We start from the raw sequence: 21,568 nt of genomic DNA, 5'->3' as shown, positions 1-21,568 counted from the left end.
ATCCAGCTAACTGAACGAGCTACTCAGCAAAGGGTTCATCAAGCCAAGTTTCTCGCCTTGGGGAGCATCAGTATTGTTCATGAAAAAGAAGGACGGATCGTTCAGAATGTGCATCGACTACTGAGAACTCAACAAGCTTACCATCAAGAACTGGTATCCCCTACCACGAATAGACGATTTGTTCGACTAAGTCTAGGGAGAAAACTACTTTTCCAAGATCGATCTGAGATCGGGATATCACAAGCTGCGAGTCCTGGAGAGCGATATTCCTAAGATAGCTTTCCGAACAAGATACGGTCAATACGAATTTGTAGTGATGCCGTTCGGACTAACCAACACCCCTGCCGTGTTCATGGACTTAATCAATCAGGTATGTCGTTCGTTCCTAGAAAATTTTTTGATAGTATTCATAGATGACATACTCATCTATTCAAAGAGTAAAGAAGAATATGGTCAGCATCTGAGACAAGTCTTAGAGACACTGCGAACCGAGAAGCTCTATGCAAAGTTCTCGAAATGCAAGTTTTGGATTAGAAAGGTGGACTTTCTAGGTCACGTGGTCAACGAAGAGGGAATCCACATGGAGCCTTCTAAGATCAAGGGTATCAAAATTTGGTTTGCACCAACAATGCCAACCGAGATTCACCAATTTCTAGGCCTTATTGGCTATTACCGTCGATTCATACAAAACTTCTCCAGCATTGCAAAACCTCTTACCTCCCTGAATCAGAAAGGTGTAGCCTACAACTGGGGAGAGAAACAAGATACTGCATTTCAGACTCTAAAGCAAGCCTTGTGCAGTGCCCCCATTTTGTCTCTTCTAGAGGGGACAGAAGACTTCGTAGTCTAATATGATGCATCCAAACAAGGGCTGGGTTGTATGCTAATGCAGCGAGGAAAGGTTATTGTGTATGCCTCACAACAACTGAAAACACATGAGGTTAACTACACCACTCACGACTTAGAACTTGGAGCAGTGGTGTTTGCGCTAAAGATCTGGAGACACTACCTATACGGTACAAAGTGCACCATCTTTACAGACCACAAGAGCCTTCAACACATATTCGATCAGGAGTTAAACATGAGGCAATGACGTTGGGTTGAGCTACTCAATGGCTACGAATGCGAGATTCGTTATCATCCAGGAAAAGCCAATATGGTGGCAGATGCTCTTAGTCGTAAGGAGTACTCTGGTCGAAGAGTAAAGTCATTAACCATGACGATCCATTCACACCAGTCAACACAAATCAAGGAAGCCCAATTGGAAGACTTGAAACCCGAAAACATGACAGGTGAAGCCCTTAGAGGGATGGACAAAATTTTTGCGATCAAGAGTGACGGAGTTCGTTACCTCATGAATAGAATCTGGACACCGAAGTTCGGTGGGTTCAGAGAGATAGTTATGAACGAAGCAGACAAGATCCGATACTCCGTGCACCCAGGTTTAGATAAGATGTATCTGGATCTCAAACAACTCTACTGGTGGCCGAACATGAAAGCAGAAATTGCTACATATGTGGGCAAGTGCTTGACTTGTGCCAAGATCAAGGTAGAACATCAAAAGACCTCAGGTCTACTCCATCAGCCCGAAATACCTGAGTGGAAGTGGGAGCAGATTTCCATGGATTTCATAACCAAACTACCCAAGATGCAGGGCGGTCACGATACCATTTGGGTGATTGTCGACAGGTTAACCAAATCTGCCCATTTCTTGTCGATCAAAGAGACCGATAAGATGGAGAAACTAGGAAGAACCTACACCCGAGAGACCGTGCGCCTTCATGGAATGCTGATATCTATCATATCGAACAAAGATAGTAGATTCACTTCGAGGTTCTGGTAAATGCTATAGAAGGCCTTAGGCAGTAGGCTAGATATGAGTACCGCCTATCACCCACAAACTGAAGGACAGAGTGAGAGAACGATTGTTGCAGGCTTATGTAATTGACTTTGGTAAAGCATGGGACATCCACTCACCATTACTCGAGTTCTCTTATAATAACAGTTATCATACTAGCATCAAGACTGCTCCATTTGAAGCCCTTTACGGCCGCAAGTGCAGATCACCTCTGTGCTGGGTGGAAGTAGGCGACACGCAGTTGGGGAGAGGTCTAGTCCTTGATAGCACTCTCACCGGTATGGAGATCATTAGGTAAACGACTGAAAATACCATTCAAATTCGAGAGCGACTGAAAGCCTCGAGGGATAGACAAAAGAGCTATGCTGACAAAAGACGAAAATCCTTGGAATTTCAGGTTGGTGATCGTGTGCTAGTGAAGGTCTCACCCTGGAAGGGCATGATATGCTTCGCGAAGCGTGAAAAACTAAACCCAAGATACATTAGACCCTTCGAAATTACTACAAGGATTGGTCCAGTAGCTTATAAACTTCAACTTCCAATCAACCTTAACAAAGTGCATCCGGTGTTTCACGTGTCTAACCTAAAGAAGTGTCTATCCGAAGAGACTCTTGTAATAACACTCGAGGAAATCAAACTAAATGAAAATTTTAACTTTGTGGAAGAACCCGTCGAGATCATGGATAGGGAAATCAAACAAACTAAACAGAGTCGCATACCAATAGTGAAGGTTCACTGGAATGCTAAGTGGGGACCTAAATTCACTTGGGAGCGAAAAGATCAAATGCAACAGAAGTAACCGCATCTCTTCCCTAGTCCATAATCACTTATTTTGTAATTAATTTTGGTACGAAATTCCCTCTAACTGGGGGATGATGTAACAACCCGTTATTTCAAGTCAATGTAATGACTGGAAGTCAACTATTGTAATATCTTTGTGTTAATAGAAATAGCATCAAAAATGAAATGTTCAAAAAGCTCAGTTTGAGTATAATAAGTAGTAGATATCGTAACAAGGTTTCCAAAAATATAAAGAACACTAAAATCCGAGTTATAATTAAGAAGTTATGACCAATCGAAGATCCGTAACAATACAGGTAAAACGTTGTTAAGCATAAAACGAGTAATTTCAACAAAATACTTTTTAGCCTTAAGTATCTAAATGAAAGTCGTAGATATCCCTAAACCGTGAACATACATAAAAAGGACGCCCAAATCTAACTTTGAATGAGGAGGTTATGATTTTTCGAAGTTTCGAATACAATAGTAGACAACTAAAAACTCGAATTAGAGATCGAGCTACTTTTGGCCAGTGCAATCTCAACAAGAATCGAAGGTCTCGACAATAGTAATACAACGGTAAAAATACAGACAAGAACAGACGTCAGATGAAGAAGTTATGGATTTTTAACGGACTTTTCCAATCTCGGCTTGTTAAAAATATATTATTAAAAATAAAGAAAAAATTAGTTGATGAAGTATAAATAAGAGTTGTAGAGTATATTCTCACATTCGCGTGCATATAAAGAACGTCAAAAACAGAGCTCGTACGCGAAAGTTACGCAATTTACAAGATCGAGGCACAAAAGTCGAGGCAGGTCTGAGGGAACTCCCTACGTTCGGGGCACAGAGGCAGTCCCATCCGTCTGTCGAGTCAGATGAACGCCCTTCGTTCCCATACGGAACGCCCTGCGTTCGTGAGTGCCCCCAGCACTATAAAAGGGAGGCTAGGGCTCCGGTTTGGTTGCTATTCTCTCACCATTTCCTCCACCAAACACCTCTCGAGTCCCTCTAAGATTACCAGGAAGCCCCGGTATTATCCCTAGCACGCAACGCAAGTCCCGACGCTCCCGAGATTCCCGAGAAGTCAGCTTTCTCCAGTTGAAGTTCTACTCCATTATTGTCTCAACTTCTTCAAGCTACCACTTCAACCAAGTGAGTTCATACCCCTATAACTACGTTTTAAAATACCTTTTAAATGCTTTTAAAGGGGGGGGGGGGTGGAATACAAGTAAACATACGACTAAAAATCATGTGAAACGTCAATCTTTGATATACTTTTCATACTATTGTTTTAACTATCTTATTAAGTTATCATCATGCAAAATGTCTTACTACACAACCTTACTCTCTTGGGAAACAACATGCTTTATAAATGAAATACATTTTTTTTATGAGTTTGCATATTATATCATATCAAGAGTAAACATGTAACAACCGGATTTTTCAGGTATCTTGTATATTTATGTTTTTGGTGTTTTGAGAGGGGACTCGGCGAGTTGGAGCTCAGACTCGCCGAGTAGGGTCGCGGGATCGCGCCTGGACTCGGCGAGTCCAGGATATGGACTCGGCGAGTCAACGCTGTGTAATGAAACCCTAATTTCTCGGGTTTGAGACCTATTTAAAGGGCCTTATGGCCGTCATTTGTGCTCACCAGTCCCTTGAGTGAAACCCTAATCGAGTGTGAGCATTTGGAGCAAAGTAGAAGGCCATTATTGATCTTGGAGGTGTCATTTTTTTTGCAAGAAAGGAGAGAACTAGCTAAGGGAAAGCAAGTGGAGCCACTTCTGAGAGTTTGGAGTCCAGAGCATCACTATTGTGGTAATAATTTCGAGTTATCTTCTTCCTTGTTGATGTTTATTTAGATTTAGGGTTTGTTGAACCCTTTTGTGGCAAAATCTAGTGCCCCCTTGGTCCCTTATGTGGTTTAAACCATAGATCTGTACCCTTGGAGGTCCAGAGTGTCCCTTTGCCCAAGCTTTTTGGGAATCAATGGAGGTTTTGGATTGGAATCCTTATGCCTTAGGTCAAAACTATATTTATGAGCCATGGGGTGTGTTATGGGCACCAAGATAGAAGCTTTACGTGATGAATCAATCTAGGGAGGCCAAATCTATAGATTGTGGAAGCAGATCTGACCTTAGAAGCAAGTTGGAGTGGTTGCATGGCATTGACTTGCCGAGTCTGTTCATCAGACTCGGCGAGTAGTTTGAAGATTGCCTTGGGTTCGCTCAGTGAGTGGTACAATCGAGTCATGGGTTGACTCAGTGAGTCAGGGTGAGTTGGAGAGGGACGACAAGTGGACTGAGTCGAACTGGGACTCGCCGAGTTGTTCTTGAGACTTGGCGAGTTGAGTCGGGGTGGCCCCGCGATTCTTCCAGGTGAAACTCGTCGAGTGAGGGGGGAATACTCGACGTGTAGGAAGGGAATTTTAGAGAGTTGGTGAAAACTTCTAGACTCGCCGAGTCGCCATAGCGCACTCGCCGAGTCCGGTCAAAGTTGACTGTTGACCGTTGACCGAAGTTGACCTGTGTTGACTTCTTAGGGATAGTCAACCTTAGAAGATATAAAGTGTTAACTAGAGACATATGATGTTAATAGGAGGATTAGAGCTCGGAGGATTGAGCACGAGGGATTTCCAGGATTCGTGAGATACCGAGATACGCGAGGTGAGTCTTCTCACTATACCTTACCTTGAGTAGGTAACCAGAGTTATGTGATAGAGTATTTGTATGCTATGTATGTTATGTGTTGTACTGCATTATTTCTATGTGATTTATGTGGTGCATGTTTATCAGAGCTAGAACCTGAGGGTTCATAGAGTTTGGGTGCACGGACCCACAGAGTTATAGCCTCGAGTGGCTATTATGTGTTATATGTGGTATTTTGGGGAACTCACTATGCTTTATGCTTACAGTGTTTGATGTTATTGTTTCAGGTACTAGTGACGACCGCGGGAAAGCGCCGACTTGATCCGTACACACACTTGGAGTTTTTACAGTTGTGATCTTGGGATTTTGTATTGACCTGAATTGGATAATTAATATGGTTGTTTTATGAATATTAATTGAATTATGTTTTATGAAAATTTGAAAAATTTGTTTTCACGGGAAAAGTAACTTTTATAGTTCTTTTCACATACAAATACAATCTTCTTATAGTTTTATTTTATAATAAGATTATACATCATTCATTTAAGCATGTCACTGTTGCTTACAGGTTACGGTCTTGGTCATTGAGACTGCATTTCACATTTAGGAAAATAAGAGTTTTTTCATGTTTCAAATACATACGGTTTATAAAACGATCTTTCATACTCATTCCACACATTTATAAGAAAATATCGGATGTTCTGGAAAACATACACAAACTTTCGAATGACATACATTCTCTCAAAACACTATTTATGAACTCACCAACTTAATTGTCGACATTTTTTTTTAAATAACTTGTATTCTCAGGGAACTGCTAAGCCAGGTTTGCAACAACTTTTGGGGATTAACGTTCTGACGTTAATAATTTCTTTTGGAACATGATTATATATTTAACTTTTGAACATGTAACAGTTACAATCATGTAAACTTTTTGAAATATATTATATAGTAGTGTGTACTTTCCTTACTATGGAATTGTTATGATACTGAATATGACGTCCCCCGCCCCCGAACGTTTCCGCCGTTCAGGTTTGGGGGCGTGACAAAATTGTTCCCGGCATAACCACCAACGGAAAAGACTATGACGGGTACATTGTGAGTTTTGGTGCATGTGGGCATGGTTTCAACTTTTTCTTGGATTACTTTGATAGTAAAGTTTGCTACACGTTCCATTACACTTATGTCGACTTTACGAGCATAAGGCTTTATTGTCCATGAGGCATTTTTGCCATGCGAAGATAACACGAAAATGGTGGAAGAATTCCCTTGAATTCTTACATCGCCCTTGATCTCGCAAGTATCTGATCTTTGTTTTGAGGTGTTGCAGATTTGCTTCGTATCTTCTATTTCAACATCTAATAAAAAAAATGAAAGTTCATTTTTTTGTTGGATCATCTATTGCTAAAAAAAATTTTAAAAAATTATGATGACTTTCAATATTTGACAAAATGCTTAGACTTACAAGATTCCAAGGGTTTGGTAGCTCTTTCGGAAATCATCACCAATTTGAGCCCATCAACCAACGTCAACCTAAGTTTCGCTATGACAAAACCACAAAATTCAACTCATATATATATATATATATATATATATATATATATATATATATATATATATATATATATATATATATATATATATATATATATATAGGGTTAGGTTCATGTGAGACGGCCTAATTTTGTGAAACCGTGAGACGCATTTTTTTATTTTTTTTATTTTTAAAATTTTTTTTATATTTTTTTAGTTAATTCAAGTTCCGAAAATAATATTTAAAAAAAGAATTTTTGGATTTTCCATTTAGTTTGCATTTTAAATTATTTTTTAGAATATGTCAGTATAATATTCTATTAAAATATTTCACGTATTTTTAAAAAAAATAGAATTTATTTTTATTTTTTTAGTTAATTCGAGTTCCGAAAATAATATTTAAAAAAAGAATTTTTAGATTTTTCCATTTATTCTGCATTTTAAAATTATTTTTTAGAATATAACAGTGTAATATTCTATTAGAATATTTCACTTATTTTTTAAAAAAAAAAAAAAACAAATTTTTTTTTTAGTTTTTTTCGTTAATTCAAGTTCCGAAAATAATATTTAAAAAAAGAATTTTTGGATTTTTCTATTTATTTTGCATTTAAAATTATTTTTAGATTTGGTCTCACGGTCTCACAAAATTAGAATGATCTCAAATGAACCTGAACGTATATATATATATATATATATATATATATATATATATATATATATATATATATATACTAGGTTATAACCCGTGGGAATCACGGTCAGTATAATTAAAAGTTTTATATAAACAAACAAAATTAATAACTATAAAAAAAGTCAAGTAATCATGAATTAATTTGATATGTAAAATAAATATAATACTTTATTTATAAAATAAAAATAATGAAGGAAGTTGAATGTTATATTAAAATGTATAAAAAAATAATGAAAACTTCAAAATGTATTAATTGAAAAATTATGACAATTGGTTTTTATGTTAATATTTTAATTGATCGATAAAGTATTGATTTTGTTTATCAACAAAAATAAAACTTAAATAAAAAATATTAGTAAAAGAGTGTTTATAAATTTCATTTTAAAAAGTTTACCTTATGCATGAAATACAATTTTTTTTATGAACTTAAATAAACGATTCAATATAATATGATATTTTAACAAATATCCCTTGAAAATAAATTTGTATACACACATCTCCTATCTTAATAAATAAGAGCTTTCTTGCCATGTGACATACTCTAAGCCCCTTCCAATCTATTTTTCCCGCTCCAATGTTTAAAGTGAAATACCAACATTGCCCCTTATCAATAGGTTACGATTTCGATTGCGATAAACTCCATCCTTCGCTTCATCTTCACATTCTTTTTAATTCTCCCTTCATTTTACCTCTAATCCTTCTCCAATGTTTCTTCTTCTCCATAAAATCAAAATCTAAATTCTAACTCTTCCGTTTTCCCCTAATCTTAAATATCAATAATTTTCTTCCTCTTTTTTTCTCTTGCTTCCAACGACCTTATTGGTGAAACCTTCAATATTAATCATTTTCCTAATGTACTTAACAATCTCTATATTTATACTATAGAGATTCCATCCAAGCCATTCGAAAACCAGTAATCGGCCCATTCCTTTTTTGGAAGGGCTTGAGGTTAATTTGTAAGATTTTAGGTTCGATAAGATGTACAACGAGTGCCAATGTATTGATTTAAATCAAAATTCAAATTCTCTCAAATGAATACAACAAGTTACATTTTCCCCGGATCTTCAATATCAATCATTTTCTTCTTCTCCTTTTCTCTTGCTTCCAACGACTTTAATGCTGAAACCTTCATCCACCGAATCAGGTATACTAGGGTTTTAATTGAATTGCGACCCTTATCACATTGTTCTTCCCAAACCCATTTCTCATCTTACATCTTTGTTGCATGTAGGGTTTTAATGAGTTTAGACAACCTGTATGACTCCTCATCAGTTCACTTGCGAAATCATGCGCATAATGGTCTTGTGCTTGGAAATGCAGTGCTGGTAATTTACTGTTTCTTTCTACTTCCACTTTACACACCAACTGTTTGATATAATGATCAAGTGAAAGTCGTGTTAATAGTGTTCTAATTTTGTTTAAGAAATTAGCTCATCATTTACTATGTATTTGGGAATTAATTCTAATGTATAACATTTACGAAATGTTATTAGCACATTTGTGCTTCAACATCCTTTATCACATTGTTTTCATCAATCTTATTCAAGAAAAACATAAAAATTACTTTTATGTGGGATAAAAATGAACTGTTGATTATAACTTTAAATGTAGCTAAAAATTACTTTGATCTGCATATATAATTCAGCTTTATTTCTTATATCTGTTTTCATTGTTTTGTCTATCCACATAGCTAAAAAGAACATCTAGAGATGTCACGCACATGGGATATCGTTGGTAATGGCCTTGTCTACTCTATATGATATGGGAATCTTAAAAAGACCAAAATGTCCTCATTATATATGTTTAAATACGATTCAGTTTTTTCACTGAATTGCATTCCATTTCTTTGACATTTTCTACAGGCGTGGATTTAATTTCTACCGTCTCTTGTAAGAAGCCTTATGAATGGGTTGGTAAGACCGATATGGAATGGGATTTTAACTCCAACAAAAGGCATGGCGAGACTTTCCCTGTGAGTTTCTTTTATAAACGCAACCAAGCATCAATGTACATGTTCTGAATTGTTGATTATAGCATCTTACTTTCATTTCTTCCTAATAGTTTTAACTTATTTATTAAATTACTGTTTAAATGAAGGTGGTAGAATATGATTTTGGAATCAAGCACAATATATTGAGGCGATTGGGATCGTATGGGTGTAAAATCATGGTTGTTCCTTCAACATGGCCATCATCTGAGACTCTTAAAATGAAACCATATGGGGTACTTTTTAGCAATGCACCAGGTGACCCTTCTGCTTTACCTTATGTTGTTGAGACAGTGAAGGCTATTATGGGAAATGTTCTTGTTTTTGGAATTTGCATGGGACATCGGTTGCTTGGTCATGCCTTGGGTGGGAAGACATATAAAATGAAATTTGGTCATCATGGAGGAAATCATCATGTTCGTAACCTCATAAATGGAAGTGTTGAGATTAGTGCCCAAGTATTATATATTAGTATCATTATTGTTATTAATAAATATTATTAACTTAATGGGGGAATACATTTGTTGCAGAATCACAATTATGTGGTTGATCCTGAATCACTTCCAAATGGAGTGGAAGTTGACTGTTAGTCAGCTGACTTTTTTTTTTTTTTTCTTTTTCCTTTTTCAACATAAGATAAAATTATTAGGTTTAATTTTTTGGCAATTAACGTGTAATTGTTACTTCATGTGTTGTTTTTTCTTTGGCATGATATTCGTAATTGAATTCGAAACATCAATGTATCTTTAAACTTTTCTTTAAATGGCAAAAATGAAAAATCTTCAAGTAAAACGCTTGAAAAACAATCCCCTTAATACAAAAGAGAAGTTTTCCAATCTTAAAAAAACAAGAGTGATTAATGTAAACTTAATTAAAAAACTAAAACAAATGTTTACGTAAACAACTATTAACCGACTTAATCATTGTAATTGTATCATTGAATTTTGAACACATATCGAGGAAAGTTGAAACAACATCATTAATCAATTCCTTTTAAATGTTTAATAATGCTTTATTAGGCTCATCCAAAACTAATGCAATATTCAAATTTTAAATAAAACAAATCAATTAAAAAAATGTCGATAGACATCATTATACATTTTAGATGAAACAAATTAATTAACAAAATAATTTAAATTTTGAGATGAAACAAATCAATTAACAAATGTATCATGACTGTTCAAATATTCAATATTACAAAGTTATTAAAAAATACAATATTACTATTGATAAGTTTTCTAAATTAATGAAATATTATTTTATTACATAATTAAATTTTAACTTCTATTAAAAATTAACACCCATGGGATCCATGGGTTTTAACCTAGTAAATATATATGTGAAATATCTAAACTCAATTTATGAACGACTTATATAAAATCTTGGAACATTTGAAATAGCCTAAATTTCCTCATTTCTCCATTATAATTTTGTGCCTAATTAATTTTAATTACTTCAAATAATTCAAACTATTTTGTTTGACATAGAGTCATAGACTACCGATCCCCTTCACAATTTTCTGCCACTCACCCCCAAAAAATGCCTAGAACCTACAATATACTCCCTTCACTTCAATCATCCATATGGGTTCTTTTTTAAATCTCTTTTCCCCTTTCTCTTTTGTATCTATTCTCACCACCATTAATACTCTAATTCTCAGAACAAAGTAGTGCAACAGGTCTGAGATGTTATTTTTTCTTGCAATCTTATTTGGATTCCCTACTTTTGTATACCCACAACCTACGATCTACTGAAGAACATCGATAATATATAGATGTACCGGTGAAAATAAGATTTTCAAAACAATATAAAGACTAAGTCAAACATCTGATCTTGAAGATACGTTGTTCAAGAGCAAAGATGAGGTGGAGATTGACAGAAAAAATAAGTAGAGTTGACGAAGAGGCCAACAATGGTGCCAAACGGAGATTTGGAGAAACGTATTGGATAGCGACATCGGCCAATTGTAATAGTGCTTTCACTTAGAAATCTACGACTCACGAAGAGGGTGGAATCGAAGAGACGGGATCACAACACAAAGGGATCGACAATGCAGGAATGTATCTCAGAAAAAGGTATTTAGTTTTTTTTTTATTGAGGGTTATAAGTATATTGGAATAAATAGAGTTTTACAAAATTTTAAATATCCTTTTCAAAAATGAAAATGCAGTTTTCAAAAATTTGATTGAGGGTTATAAGTATATTGGCATATTTCTTGTTTATGTAATTTCATTTCCAATTAAATTTCCAGCTTTGTTTATTTGAAGGATCTTACAATCTTGGAGAGATTTAATGATATTATGTGTATTTTCATATATTTTTTAGGTTCACATAAAAAAGTTATTTGAATCAGTGAAAACATAATGTGGGTGTTAGTTTAAAGTTTAATTCCGAAAATATTTGAACCAAAATTGTAATTGTTTGATGTAATTTGGCAAGAAACTAACAAATTATTGTATTAGACCAAATTATGCTATATCTCATAAAGGAGGTTTCATAGTTAGCGAGATTTATATCTTTTTTAAGTACATTGTTAAATTAGGGTAGAGAAAAAAATGAAATAAAAAATCCTATTTGTTTCGATATATGTGCAAAGTAGGATGTTCTAATTTGTGAAGGTAAGAAATTAAAAACAAAGAAATAGAAAAAGGGTATTATTTGAAATGTTAAAATAGAGAGATTGCAACAGATTCTGTGGTGGCTGGAACAGTTTCAAAAACAAAACAAAGAGACACAACCATAATAATTGGGAAAGGGTATTATTTGAATTGTTAAAAGTAAAGAGTAACAAAAAAATTATAAAATATTGTTACACAAATATCTAAAGTACAATGATACAATTGGGTGTTAGCACAAAAGGTAAACAATGCTATTAGTTTGCATTTTATAGAATTTTCAAAGTGTAACAGAAATGAAATGGTACCTATTTTCATATATTTACAGGTTTAATAGAAATTTAAAGTAGGATACTATTTTAACATAATTTAAAACTGTAAACTACATTGCTATATTAGGGTAGAGAAAAAAATGAAAAAAAAAATCCACTTTATTGAAACATAAAGTATAAACAGTAGAAAAAAACAATATTGTACTTTATTTAGATGGAACATATATAACATTACGGTTTACCCTTTTATTTAAAAGAAATATATACATATCATGAAAAATTACAATGTTACTATTTGAAAGATTACTTTTGATTGTTATAAAGTAACATGGTATAAAAGTTTTGTTTTTAAAGCTACAATGCTATATTTATAGTTTATTTATGTAGAAAAGTATTTCATATAAAAAAGACCACATAATAGTTTAAAAAATATGTCAGCAATATGATTTATTTGTTAAAATATGATTTTTTTAGGTGTTTCTAGTATAGATAATTGAAATACAACATTGCATAACATGAAATCGTTATGCACATTACATAAAATTACTATTTCAAAATGCTTAACAACTAATAGTTTATAAAAATTCAAATAGGAAAAAGAATCATTACATGATTACACATGCACAAACAACTAACATTGGTAAAAATCGAAACAGATCAGATAATTATTAGTTTTTATTGAAGATGTACTAACTTGATTTTCTTTGATGTATCTATTGCAGAAATGTGATGATTGAAGATTTGAAAGCATTTTTTATGAATAATAATAAAGGTCTCGTTGTTTTCATATGAAGTTTAAATGAAGAATAAGCTATATAATAGATAGTTTTAGGTATCTATGATAATAAAATCCCAGATTTTATAGGATAAATTATAAACCTGACATATTTAATTGCAATTTTGTTTGAATCGGTATAAATCAAAATTTGAAAAGCAAAATTTGAAAATCCCAGAGTTTATGGGATAAATCAAAATTTTAAAAGCAATTGATTTGTTACCAAAAAATGTGGAACAATGTTGATGTGTTATGAAAAAATCTTAGAAATATGATATGTGGCAAAACATCTTAGAATAGGGACAAGTGGCATAATAAAGTTTTTTTTATTAGAGAAGGTATATATATATATATATATATATATATATATATATATATATATATATATATATATATATATATATATATATATATATATGGGAAAAGTGAATATATGTTATAGCCCCACACAAACTTAGGTATGCAACATAAGAAACGTTGTCGTTTTGAGCTAATTTCAACAATTAATCGATTTGCTTGATAACGTAATATTCCAAGCGTATCTAGTTTCCTTTATTTTCGGTATCACATGATTTCCTCACTTTCAGAAGTCGATTGTGTTTAATCGGAAAAAAAAAATCATGGCTTGTAATTGGAATCGGTATTTTGATTAGAACGAGAAAGTATAAAGGGTTGAGATTGAAATTATAATTTTTTGCTAATCGTTCTGTTTGTTCTCGATTGTTGCTGTTTGAATATTCTACACCATATTCTACACCATATTCAAGTAACCTGCAACAATGTCTTGAATATGGTGTAGAATATTCAAACAGCAACAATCGAGAACAAACAGAGCGATTAGCAAAAAATTATAATTTCAATCTCAACCCTTTATACTTTCTCGTTCTAATCAAAATACCGATTCCAATTACAAGCCATGATTTTTTTTTTTTTTCCGGTTAAACACAATCGACTTCTGAAAGTGAGGAAATCATGTGATACCGAAAATAAAGGAAACAAGATACGCTTGGAATATTACGTTATCAAGCAAATCGATTAATTGTTGAAATTAGCTCAAAACGACAACGTTTCTTATGTTGCATACCTAAGCTTGTGTGGGGCTATAACATATATTCACTTTTCCATATATATATATATATATATATATATATATATATATATATATATATATATATATATATATATATATATATATATATATATATATATAAAATTAGCGATGGTAAAGTGTACAAAAAATTGATTGAACAAGTAGAAAAATAAGACTAGCGACTAAATGTGTTCGAAAAAAATTTGTAACTTAATATATACAATAAATCTATAATAGTTGGTCCTCATGTTCTAGCATTCGTGTTCGGTAAAATAGATTGGGACGTCTTAACACACTCCAATCTGTGTGTGTGTGGGTTGCATGTTCTAGCAAAGCTAATGTCAATAAGATAGTTGAGTTTGTTGAATTTTTAAAAGCCATGCTTTGTTCCTTCTCTACTTCAATATTATTTAATGGTTTTATTTATTTTGGTTTGTTTCCGCTACTTATACATTTTATTTATTATTTGAATTGAAATTGTTGAGCGAAAAAAAGAAGACAAATTTGTAATTTTATCTGCCGAATGAATAACATAAAACTTTTAATTATATTAAAAATTCGGTACAACATATACAATTGTTGGCAAACTTCCTTACAACATATACAATTGTTGGCAAACTTCAATTATAAAATTCTCTCTATATTTTATATTTAAATATAAAGACTAAATATGTAATATGTTCTAATAAGAAAGTCACCAAATCAACTCCTACGTCACTGTCTCAATAACAACACCCTATATTGAAATCGTGCGCACCAATCACTAAAAAAGAAATCCTCATTCGTCTTTAGTGCAGGTCATTATATAGTTATATACAAGGCATATAATCATCCGCATATATGTGTATGGCTATTTCACATAGATTCAATCACTACCTCTTTGACATATTTTTATAGAAAGAAGAAAATGAAATACGATGAGATTTTTGCTCGAAGCTTTAGTCGACAAGACCAGAGAAGATTCGGGTATGGTGCATTGGTTGCTTGTTTTATAGTCACATGTTGTCTTTGCACTGTATTCAAGCCTTACCTCGGTCCTTTACCTGTTTGTAAGTAGCTTTATATATTTCAAGATTCACTTTGTTTTTTTATATTGTTAAACGCCAAAGGTTTTTACTCACCCATTATCCATGTGTTTTTTAAGGTGTTAATCACTTCAAAGAGTAATGAATTTTGTTTGGTATACATATTTCATCAATCAAAATATCCCTATTCTAATAAAAAAAGTAGTTTTTAATATCTTTTTGACACGTGTCACCATATTAAACATCATAATTAATACAAATTTTATTTTTCTTTTGTCACGTTTCACCTTATTTTGACTTATAATTAATCCATACCATTTGTCAACATATTAATTCTCCATTTCAAATTCAAATTTTAAATTTCTCATTCTAATTACATTAAATTAACAATATTAGAATAAAAATTAAAATAAAATTAATAAAAATTATAAAGTGATATAATTTTACATATTTATTTAAATCAATGATTATAATTTTATATAACTAAAAAAACCTCTTAATTAATAATTTATTTAAAATAAGTTATTAATAATTTTAAATTTTAACTATTAAAGTTTAATTAATTTTATAACCGTGGTTTCTACGGATTATAAACTAGTATATATATATATATATATATATATATATATATATATATATATATATATATATATAAATATATATAAGTTGAATTTTGTGGTTTTGTCATAGCCAATCTTAGGTTGACGTTGATTGATGGGTTCAAAATGGTGATGATTTCCCAAAGAGCTACCAAACCCTTGGAATCCTGTAAGTCTAAGCATTTTGTTAAATATTGAAAATCATGCCAATAATTTTTTTTATTTTTTTTTAGCAATAGATGATCCAACAAAAAAAATTTACTTTGATTTTTTATTTATTAGATGTTGAAATAGAAGAAACGAAGCAAATATGCAACACCACAAAACAAAGATCAGATACTTGCGAGATGAAGGGCGATGTAAGAATTCAAGGGAATACTTCCACCATTTTCGTGTTATCTTCGCATGGCAAAAATGCCTCATGGACAATAAAGCCTTATGCTCGTAAGGGCGACATAAGTGCAATGGAAAGTGTAACAAACTTTACCATCAAAGTGATCCAAGAAAAAGTTGAAAGCATGCCCACATGCACCAAAACTCACAATGTACCGGTCATAGTCTTTTCAGTTGGTGGTTACGCTGGGAACAATTTTCATGCCTTTACAGATGTCATCATCCCTCTATACGAAACTTCTCGAGAATTCAATCGTGAAGTGAAGTTTCTCGTGGCCAATAAACGGTCTGGGTGGACTAGAAAATTCCAAGAAGTATTAGATAAATTATCGAGGTACGAAATCATTGATATTGACCAAGGAAATGAAGTACATTGCTTCCCGAGTATGATTGTGGGTCTCAGAAAAGATGCAGGAAAAGAGCTATACACTAACTCTGTGAAGGATTTCACAAGGTTCTTGAGAAGTTCCTATTCATTGGAGCGATCAACCGCTATACAGTTAACAAATGATTCCACCAAAAAACCTCGACTCCTTATAGTTTCAAGAAAAAAAACAAGAACTTTCACCAATGTGAAAGACGTGGTTCATGCAGCACAAGATATAGGATTTGAGGTGGTTGTGGCTGAGATGAATGCAAATCTTACGCAAGTTTCAAGGCTTGTAAACTCATGTGATGTGATGATGGGAGTTCATGGTGCTGGGATAACCAACATGATTTTTCTTCCTGAAAATGGTGTGCTGATACAAGTCGTTCCAATAGGCAACATGGATTGGATAGCAAACACTTATTTTGGAGTGCCTTCAGCGACAATGGGTCTGAAGTACTTAGAGTATAAGATAAACAAAATGGAAAGCACTTTGATAGAGAAATATTCACTTAATCATCAAGTGTTCATGGATCCAATTTCAATTCAAAAGAAAGGTTGGGATCCTTATAAATCAATTTATTTGGATAAACAAAATGTAATGCTCAACGTGACTAGATTCAAAGATACACTATCAAAAGCCCTAGAACTTCTCCATTTGTAGAATTATTTATTTTTTGTTTGATGTAATAGCAATTAAAGTTAAGATTTTTTGTTTTAGATAAACAGTTGTTTAGCCATGATTAAGTATATATTATTAGTAAGGGTTAATGTTGCTAAATAGAAAACGAACTTGTTACTTTATTGTCTATTTTATACTTTATGTATAGTTTAGGATCCCTTATGTAACATTTTCATGCAATGCAAAACCCTAATAAAATTGGTCTTTTACACAGTTAACATGGCATCAAGATAGGGTTTTCTAAATTCTCTTGTCTCCTCACATCCGATCTCTCGAAAGCATTCCCACACACAAAAAAATGGTTGCCTCAATCACTCTCGTTGGTTTGTATAGCTGACTGGTGCTCCCTATAGCCACCTTCTTTGTTGTTCTCTATAGCCTCCTGTCGATGCCACCTTCATCGTTGCTCTCTACAACCTCCTACCGATCCATGGTCACATTCTCAACTTGCTTCTGTCGCTACTGCCTGCCAACATTCGTAGCCGCTACTTTCTGTCCCGGTGTCACTTGACGATTCTATATTCATGAGCCCCAATTATGTCCACACTTTTGGCCTCATCCTTATCCAAGGTTCCATCTAAACTATCATTGGTTTATTCTCTCACTAATATCTACAACCAATTTAGTTTCAAATTAAATGTTGATGGTTCCAAGTATAAGATGTGGAGGAAAATTTTCTCCAACATGTGTCGGGGTACCATGAGTTATGGACATATCAAGGGTACATCTAAACCTACTAGTGAAGATGATGAAGAATGGTACTCTGTTGATGCTCATCTCAAGTTTTGATTCAATAGCACATGTGATTTGGATTACTTCAAATTATTTCAAGTGATGACCGCACATCAAAGATCTGTGGGACAAAATTGAAAAGCTCTTCTACAGCAATAAGATTGTCCTGAATGCTACAACTCCAAGATCAATTTTGTAACACAAAGAAAGGTTCAAGTTCTATTATTAAAATTTGTCACACTTTTAAAAATCTTGTAGATGATCTCAAGGATGCGGATGAAACTATCACATAAATTGAATTGTGATGCAAATCCTGTGCCAATTGCCTCTATCTAACAATAACATTATTGACGTTATCACAAACACCAAGCACTTTTCGTCCTTCTTGGAAGCTAAAAGAATGATTTTATTGCATCAGTTACGTGAGGCTGCATCAGATTTGATTCTTGACTCCTTCATTTCTCAAAGCTTCTCCTTATTCTCCTCATCAATAACTGCAAATCCAAAAACCGATGGTCAAAGAATAGGAATGGACAAAAAAATCAAACCAACAAGTCCAATTATGGTGTTTAATTGGATATGCAACACAATTTTGTTGGCATTTTAGGCAATATACCTGTCCTGTCACCTCATTCTGGTATTTACAACCCTACATGTGTTGTTTTGCAGCCTCAACAGCCTTTCTATGTTGCTGATACGCAATCCCTTCATTTGCAGGTCTCCATGCATCATTAGGCGCTTCCATCTGGTTCACACTCCACAACATACGGCTACGAACAGCTTTAGCCTGCGGGCACCATTGCTACCTGGTTCCGCAGTTGCGCACCCTCATGACTCATATCATAAACTATTGCAATAGCAGTCATCGATGCACCCCTAGTAGCCTCTGATTTCCGGTTCCTCCTTTGTGGGTCACATATAATTTACACCAACTCAATTTACATATTTAGCTTCGGTGTTTCAGGCGATATCGGTTCAACCACCATCTGACAACACATATTACATACTTTCTGGGGCGAGCTTGCATATGTCTTTCAATTCAGGTAACATTCTTTCCTTAATACCTTGTAATTCTAAATCTATTATGGTTTGTAATAGTGCTATACTCCCTATCACTCATACTGGTCAAACATTTTTTCTACACTCACATAACCATTTTGCTTTAAATGATATTCTTATCTAAAATAAAATGGGCAAAAACCTCATCTCTGTGCCCAAATTTACAATTGAGAATTATGTTTCTGTTACATCTTACCCATTTGGCTTCACTAAGAAGGACTGTAAAACATCTATTGAACGATGTGATAGTGTTAATGATCTCTACCCTATTGTTTTATCTCTTACTCCATCTCTTTCGGCTACTACCTGTGTTGCGGTCTCTATCCCCACTTGGCATTAACATCTTGCACATCCTGGTACTTCTGTTTTACATTTTTGTTGCAATCTCATCGTTTTATTACCCGTTCAACTAATAAACTTCCCATCTGCCATGCTTGTCAGCTTGGGAAGCACTGGCAGTTACCTTTTTCATCTTCTACTACTATAACTTCTTGTCTATTTGAATTAATACATTCTAATTTGTGGACATCTCACGTTACTAGTATGAGTGGATTCAAGTACTATGTTCTTTTTTTTGGATGATTTTTCTCACTTTCTTTAGGTTTTTACCTTGCTTGAAAAATCTGAAGTCTTCACTGTCTTTACTACATTTCATAATTATGTTCAAAATCAATTCAAAATTACCATTCAGCTTTTTAAATGTGACAACAGACGTGAATTCAACAACCAAACATTACTTAATTTTTTAAGGACAACGGTATTAAAGTTCGATTCTTTTGTCCTTACACGTCTCAGCAAAATGGCAAAACCAAGCCTATCATTCGCTCCATTAATAATATTCTTCATACCTTTACGTTTCAAGTTTCTCTACCACCTAAATTTTGGGTTGAAGCTCTTCTTGACTCGGTTCATACAATCAATCTCCTTCCCACCACTACGCTTTCCTTCAAGATCTCGTTTGAACTTCTCTTTGGTTCCTTTCCTTCCTAGGATTACTTACGTATATTTGGATGCCTCTGCTATCCAAATCGCTCATCTACCACTCCTCAAAAACTATCTCTAAGATCTTATGCTTGCATTTATCTTGGTCCCGCTTCTCACCATCATAGGCATCGCTGTCTTGATCTCATCACTCAACGTGTTATCATCTCTCATCATGTCATGTTTGATGAAGATCACTCTCCATTTATTTATGTTCATTTAACTATATATATTTCTGAGTATGACCCATTTCTATCCAATAATTTTCCTTCTCCTATCTCTCCTACTTATCCTATTTCAGTCACTCATATTACTGATGCACCTTCTATTGCTCCCACTGATTCTCTACTACATACCCATCTCTGTCTTCCACTTCATCCTCCATCCCAACCCCTCCTCCTCATCCGAGTCATCCCATGGTTACTCGATCGTATACGGGTTCTCTTAGACCCAAAAAAATATTCAATCTCTCGGCCACCACTAATGTCTCTCCTATTCCCACATCCACTATTCAGTCTCTTTATGATCCCCATTAGAAATCTTCCATGGATGTTGAGATGTTCACTCTCACCTCCAATCACACTTGGGATCTTGTTCCTCCTCCTTCTTGTGCTAACATAGTGGGGTTCCATTTGCTATATCGTCATAAATTTGATAGCAAAGTTCATCTTGATTGCTACAAAGGTCTCCTTATAGCTCACGGTTTCTCTCAACTCGCTATTTGGATTTTGATGGCACTTTCAGTCCAGTTGTCAAACACATTACAATTTATATAGTTCTTAGCATTTAAATCTCCAAAAAACGGCCTATTCACCAGTTAGATGTCAAAAAGTTTTTCCTCCATGGTGATCTCTATGAGGGGGTATACATGAACAAACTCCTGGGTATGTTCATCCTTCCTTTCAAAACCATGTATGTCATCTTTAGAAAGGATTTATACGATACCAAATAGTCCCCTCGGGCATGGTACCAACATTTTGTTGTGTTCATCTCATCCTTAGCGTTCACTAGTATCCGCTCTGACTACTCTCTCTTTACCTATCACTCTCGTGTTGATCAAATCTACCTCCTTCTTTATGTAAATGATATCATTCTCATAGCTTCTTCATTCACTCTTATCACTCGTGTAATTTCCATAATGTCTTCTGAATTCCCCATCTTTGATCTTGGTCCTCTTTCCTTTTTCCTTGGAATTGCCACCTCTTGCTTTGATAAGGAATTGTTCTTATCTCAAACTTCCTTTGCCAAGGAGATTCTCTCTCACGTTGATACGAACACATGTAATCCTTATGCCACTCCCTCGGACACCAAGTTGAAACTCTCTATGGATGGTGATAATGTTGGGTTTTGAGCATTCTAACACTTCCTAAGTGTACATGCAACCCTAATAACCTTGGATCTATGTTTGTCTAATTATCATGCAAAGTTGAATTCCAAGGCTATATTCCTATCTAGCATACATGGGGAACAATTTTTAA

The 21,568-nt window shown here is 33.9% G+C and overlaps 2 protein-coding genes across 4 annotated transcripts; both read left to right on the top strand.

The window, feature by feature from the left end:
• Positions 1 to 8,544: 8,544 nt before the first annotated feature.
• Positions 8,545 to 10,090, top strand: LOC145039315 (carbamoyl phosphate synthase small chain, chloroplastic-like). The gene is made up of 6 exons (XM_078987384.1): positions 8,545 to 8,657; positions 8,745 to 8,838; positions 9,223 to 9,247; positions 9,376 to 9,485; positions 9,611 to 9,958; positions 10,031 to 10,090. Exons 1-6 carry the CDS (start codon positions 8,545 to 8,547, stop codon positions 10,088 to 10,090), a joined length of 750 nt encoding a protein of 249 aa, XP_078843510.1.
• Positions 10,091 to 10,987: 897 nt separating this feature from the next.
• LOC145041299 (alpha-1,3-arabinosyltransferase XAT2-like) lies at positions 10,988 to 17,400 on the top strand. 3 transcript variants are annotated; one of them, XM_078989309.1, is made up of 4 exons: positions 10,988 to 11,575; positions 15,150 to 15,218; positions 15,968 to 16,045; positions 16,159 to 17,400. In XM_078989309.1, the coding sequence occupies exons 2-4, from the start codon at positions 15,170 to 15,172 to the stop codon at positions 17,298 to 17,300; spliced, it is 1,269 nt and encodes a 422-aa protein (XP_078845435.1). In that variant the 5' UTR covers positions 10,988 to 11,575; positions 15,150 to 15,169; the 3' UTR covers positions 17,301 to 17,400. The 3 variants fall into 3 exon arrangements, with proteins under 3 accessions (XP_078845435.1, XP_078845434.1, XP_078845436.1); XM_078989308.1 differs by having other exon boundaries at positions 15,150 to 15,301; XM_078989310.1 differs by lacking the exon at positions 15,150 to 15,218 and having other exon boundaries at positions 10,989 to 11,575.
• Positions 17,401 to 21,568: the final 4,168 nt, after the last annotated feature.

The sequence above is a fragment of the Lactuca saligna genome, chromosome 4 (assembly GCF_052625555.1).
Source record: "Lactuca saligna cultivar CGN05327 chromosome 4, ASM5262555v1, whole genome shotgun sequence".
Classification (NCBI taxonomy): Eukaryota; Viridiplantae; Streptophyta; class Magnoliopsida; order Asterales; family Asteraceae; genus Lactuca; species Lactuca saligna.
The sequence above is the reverse complement of the archived record's forward strand: the minus strand, read 5'-3'. Positions and strand labels throughout refer to the sequence as shown.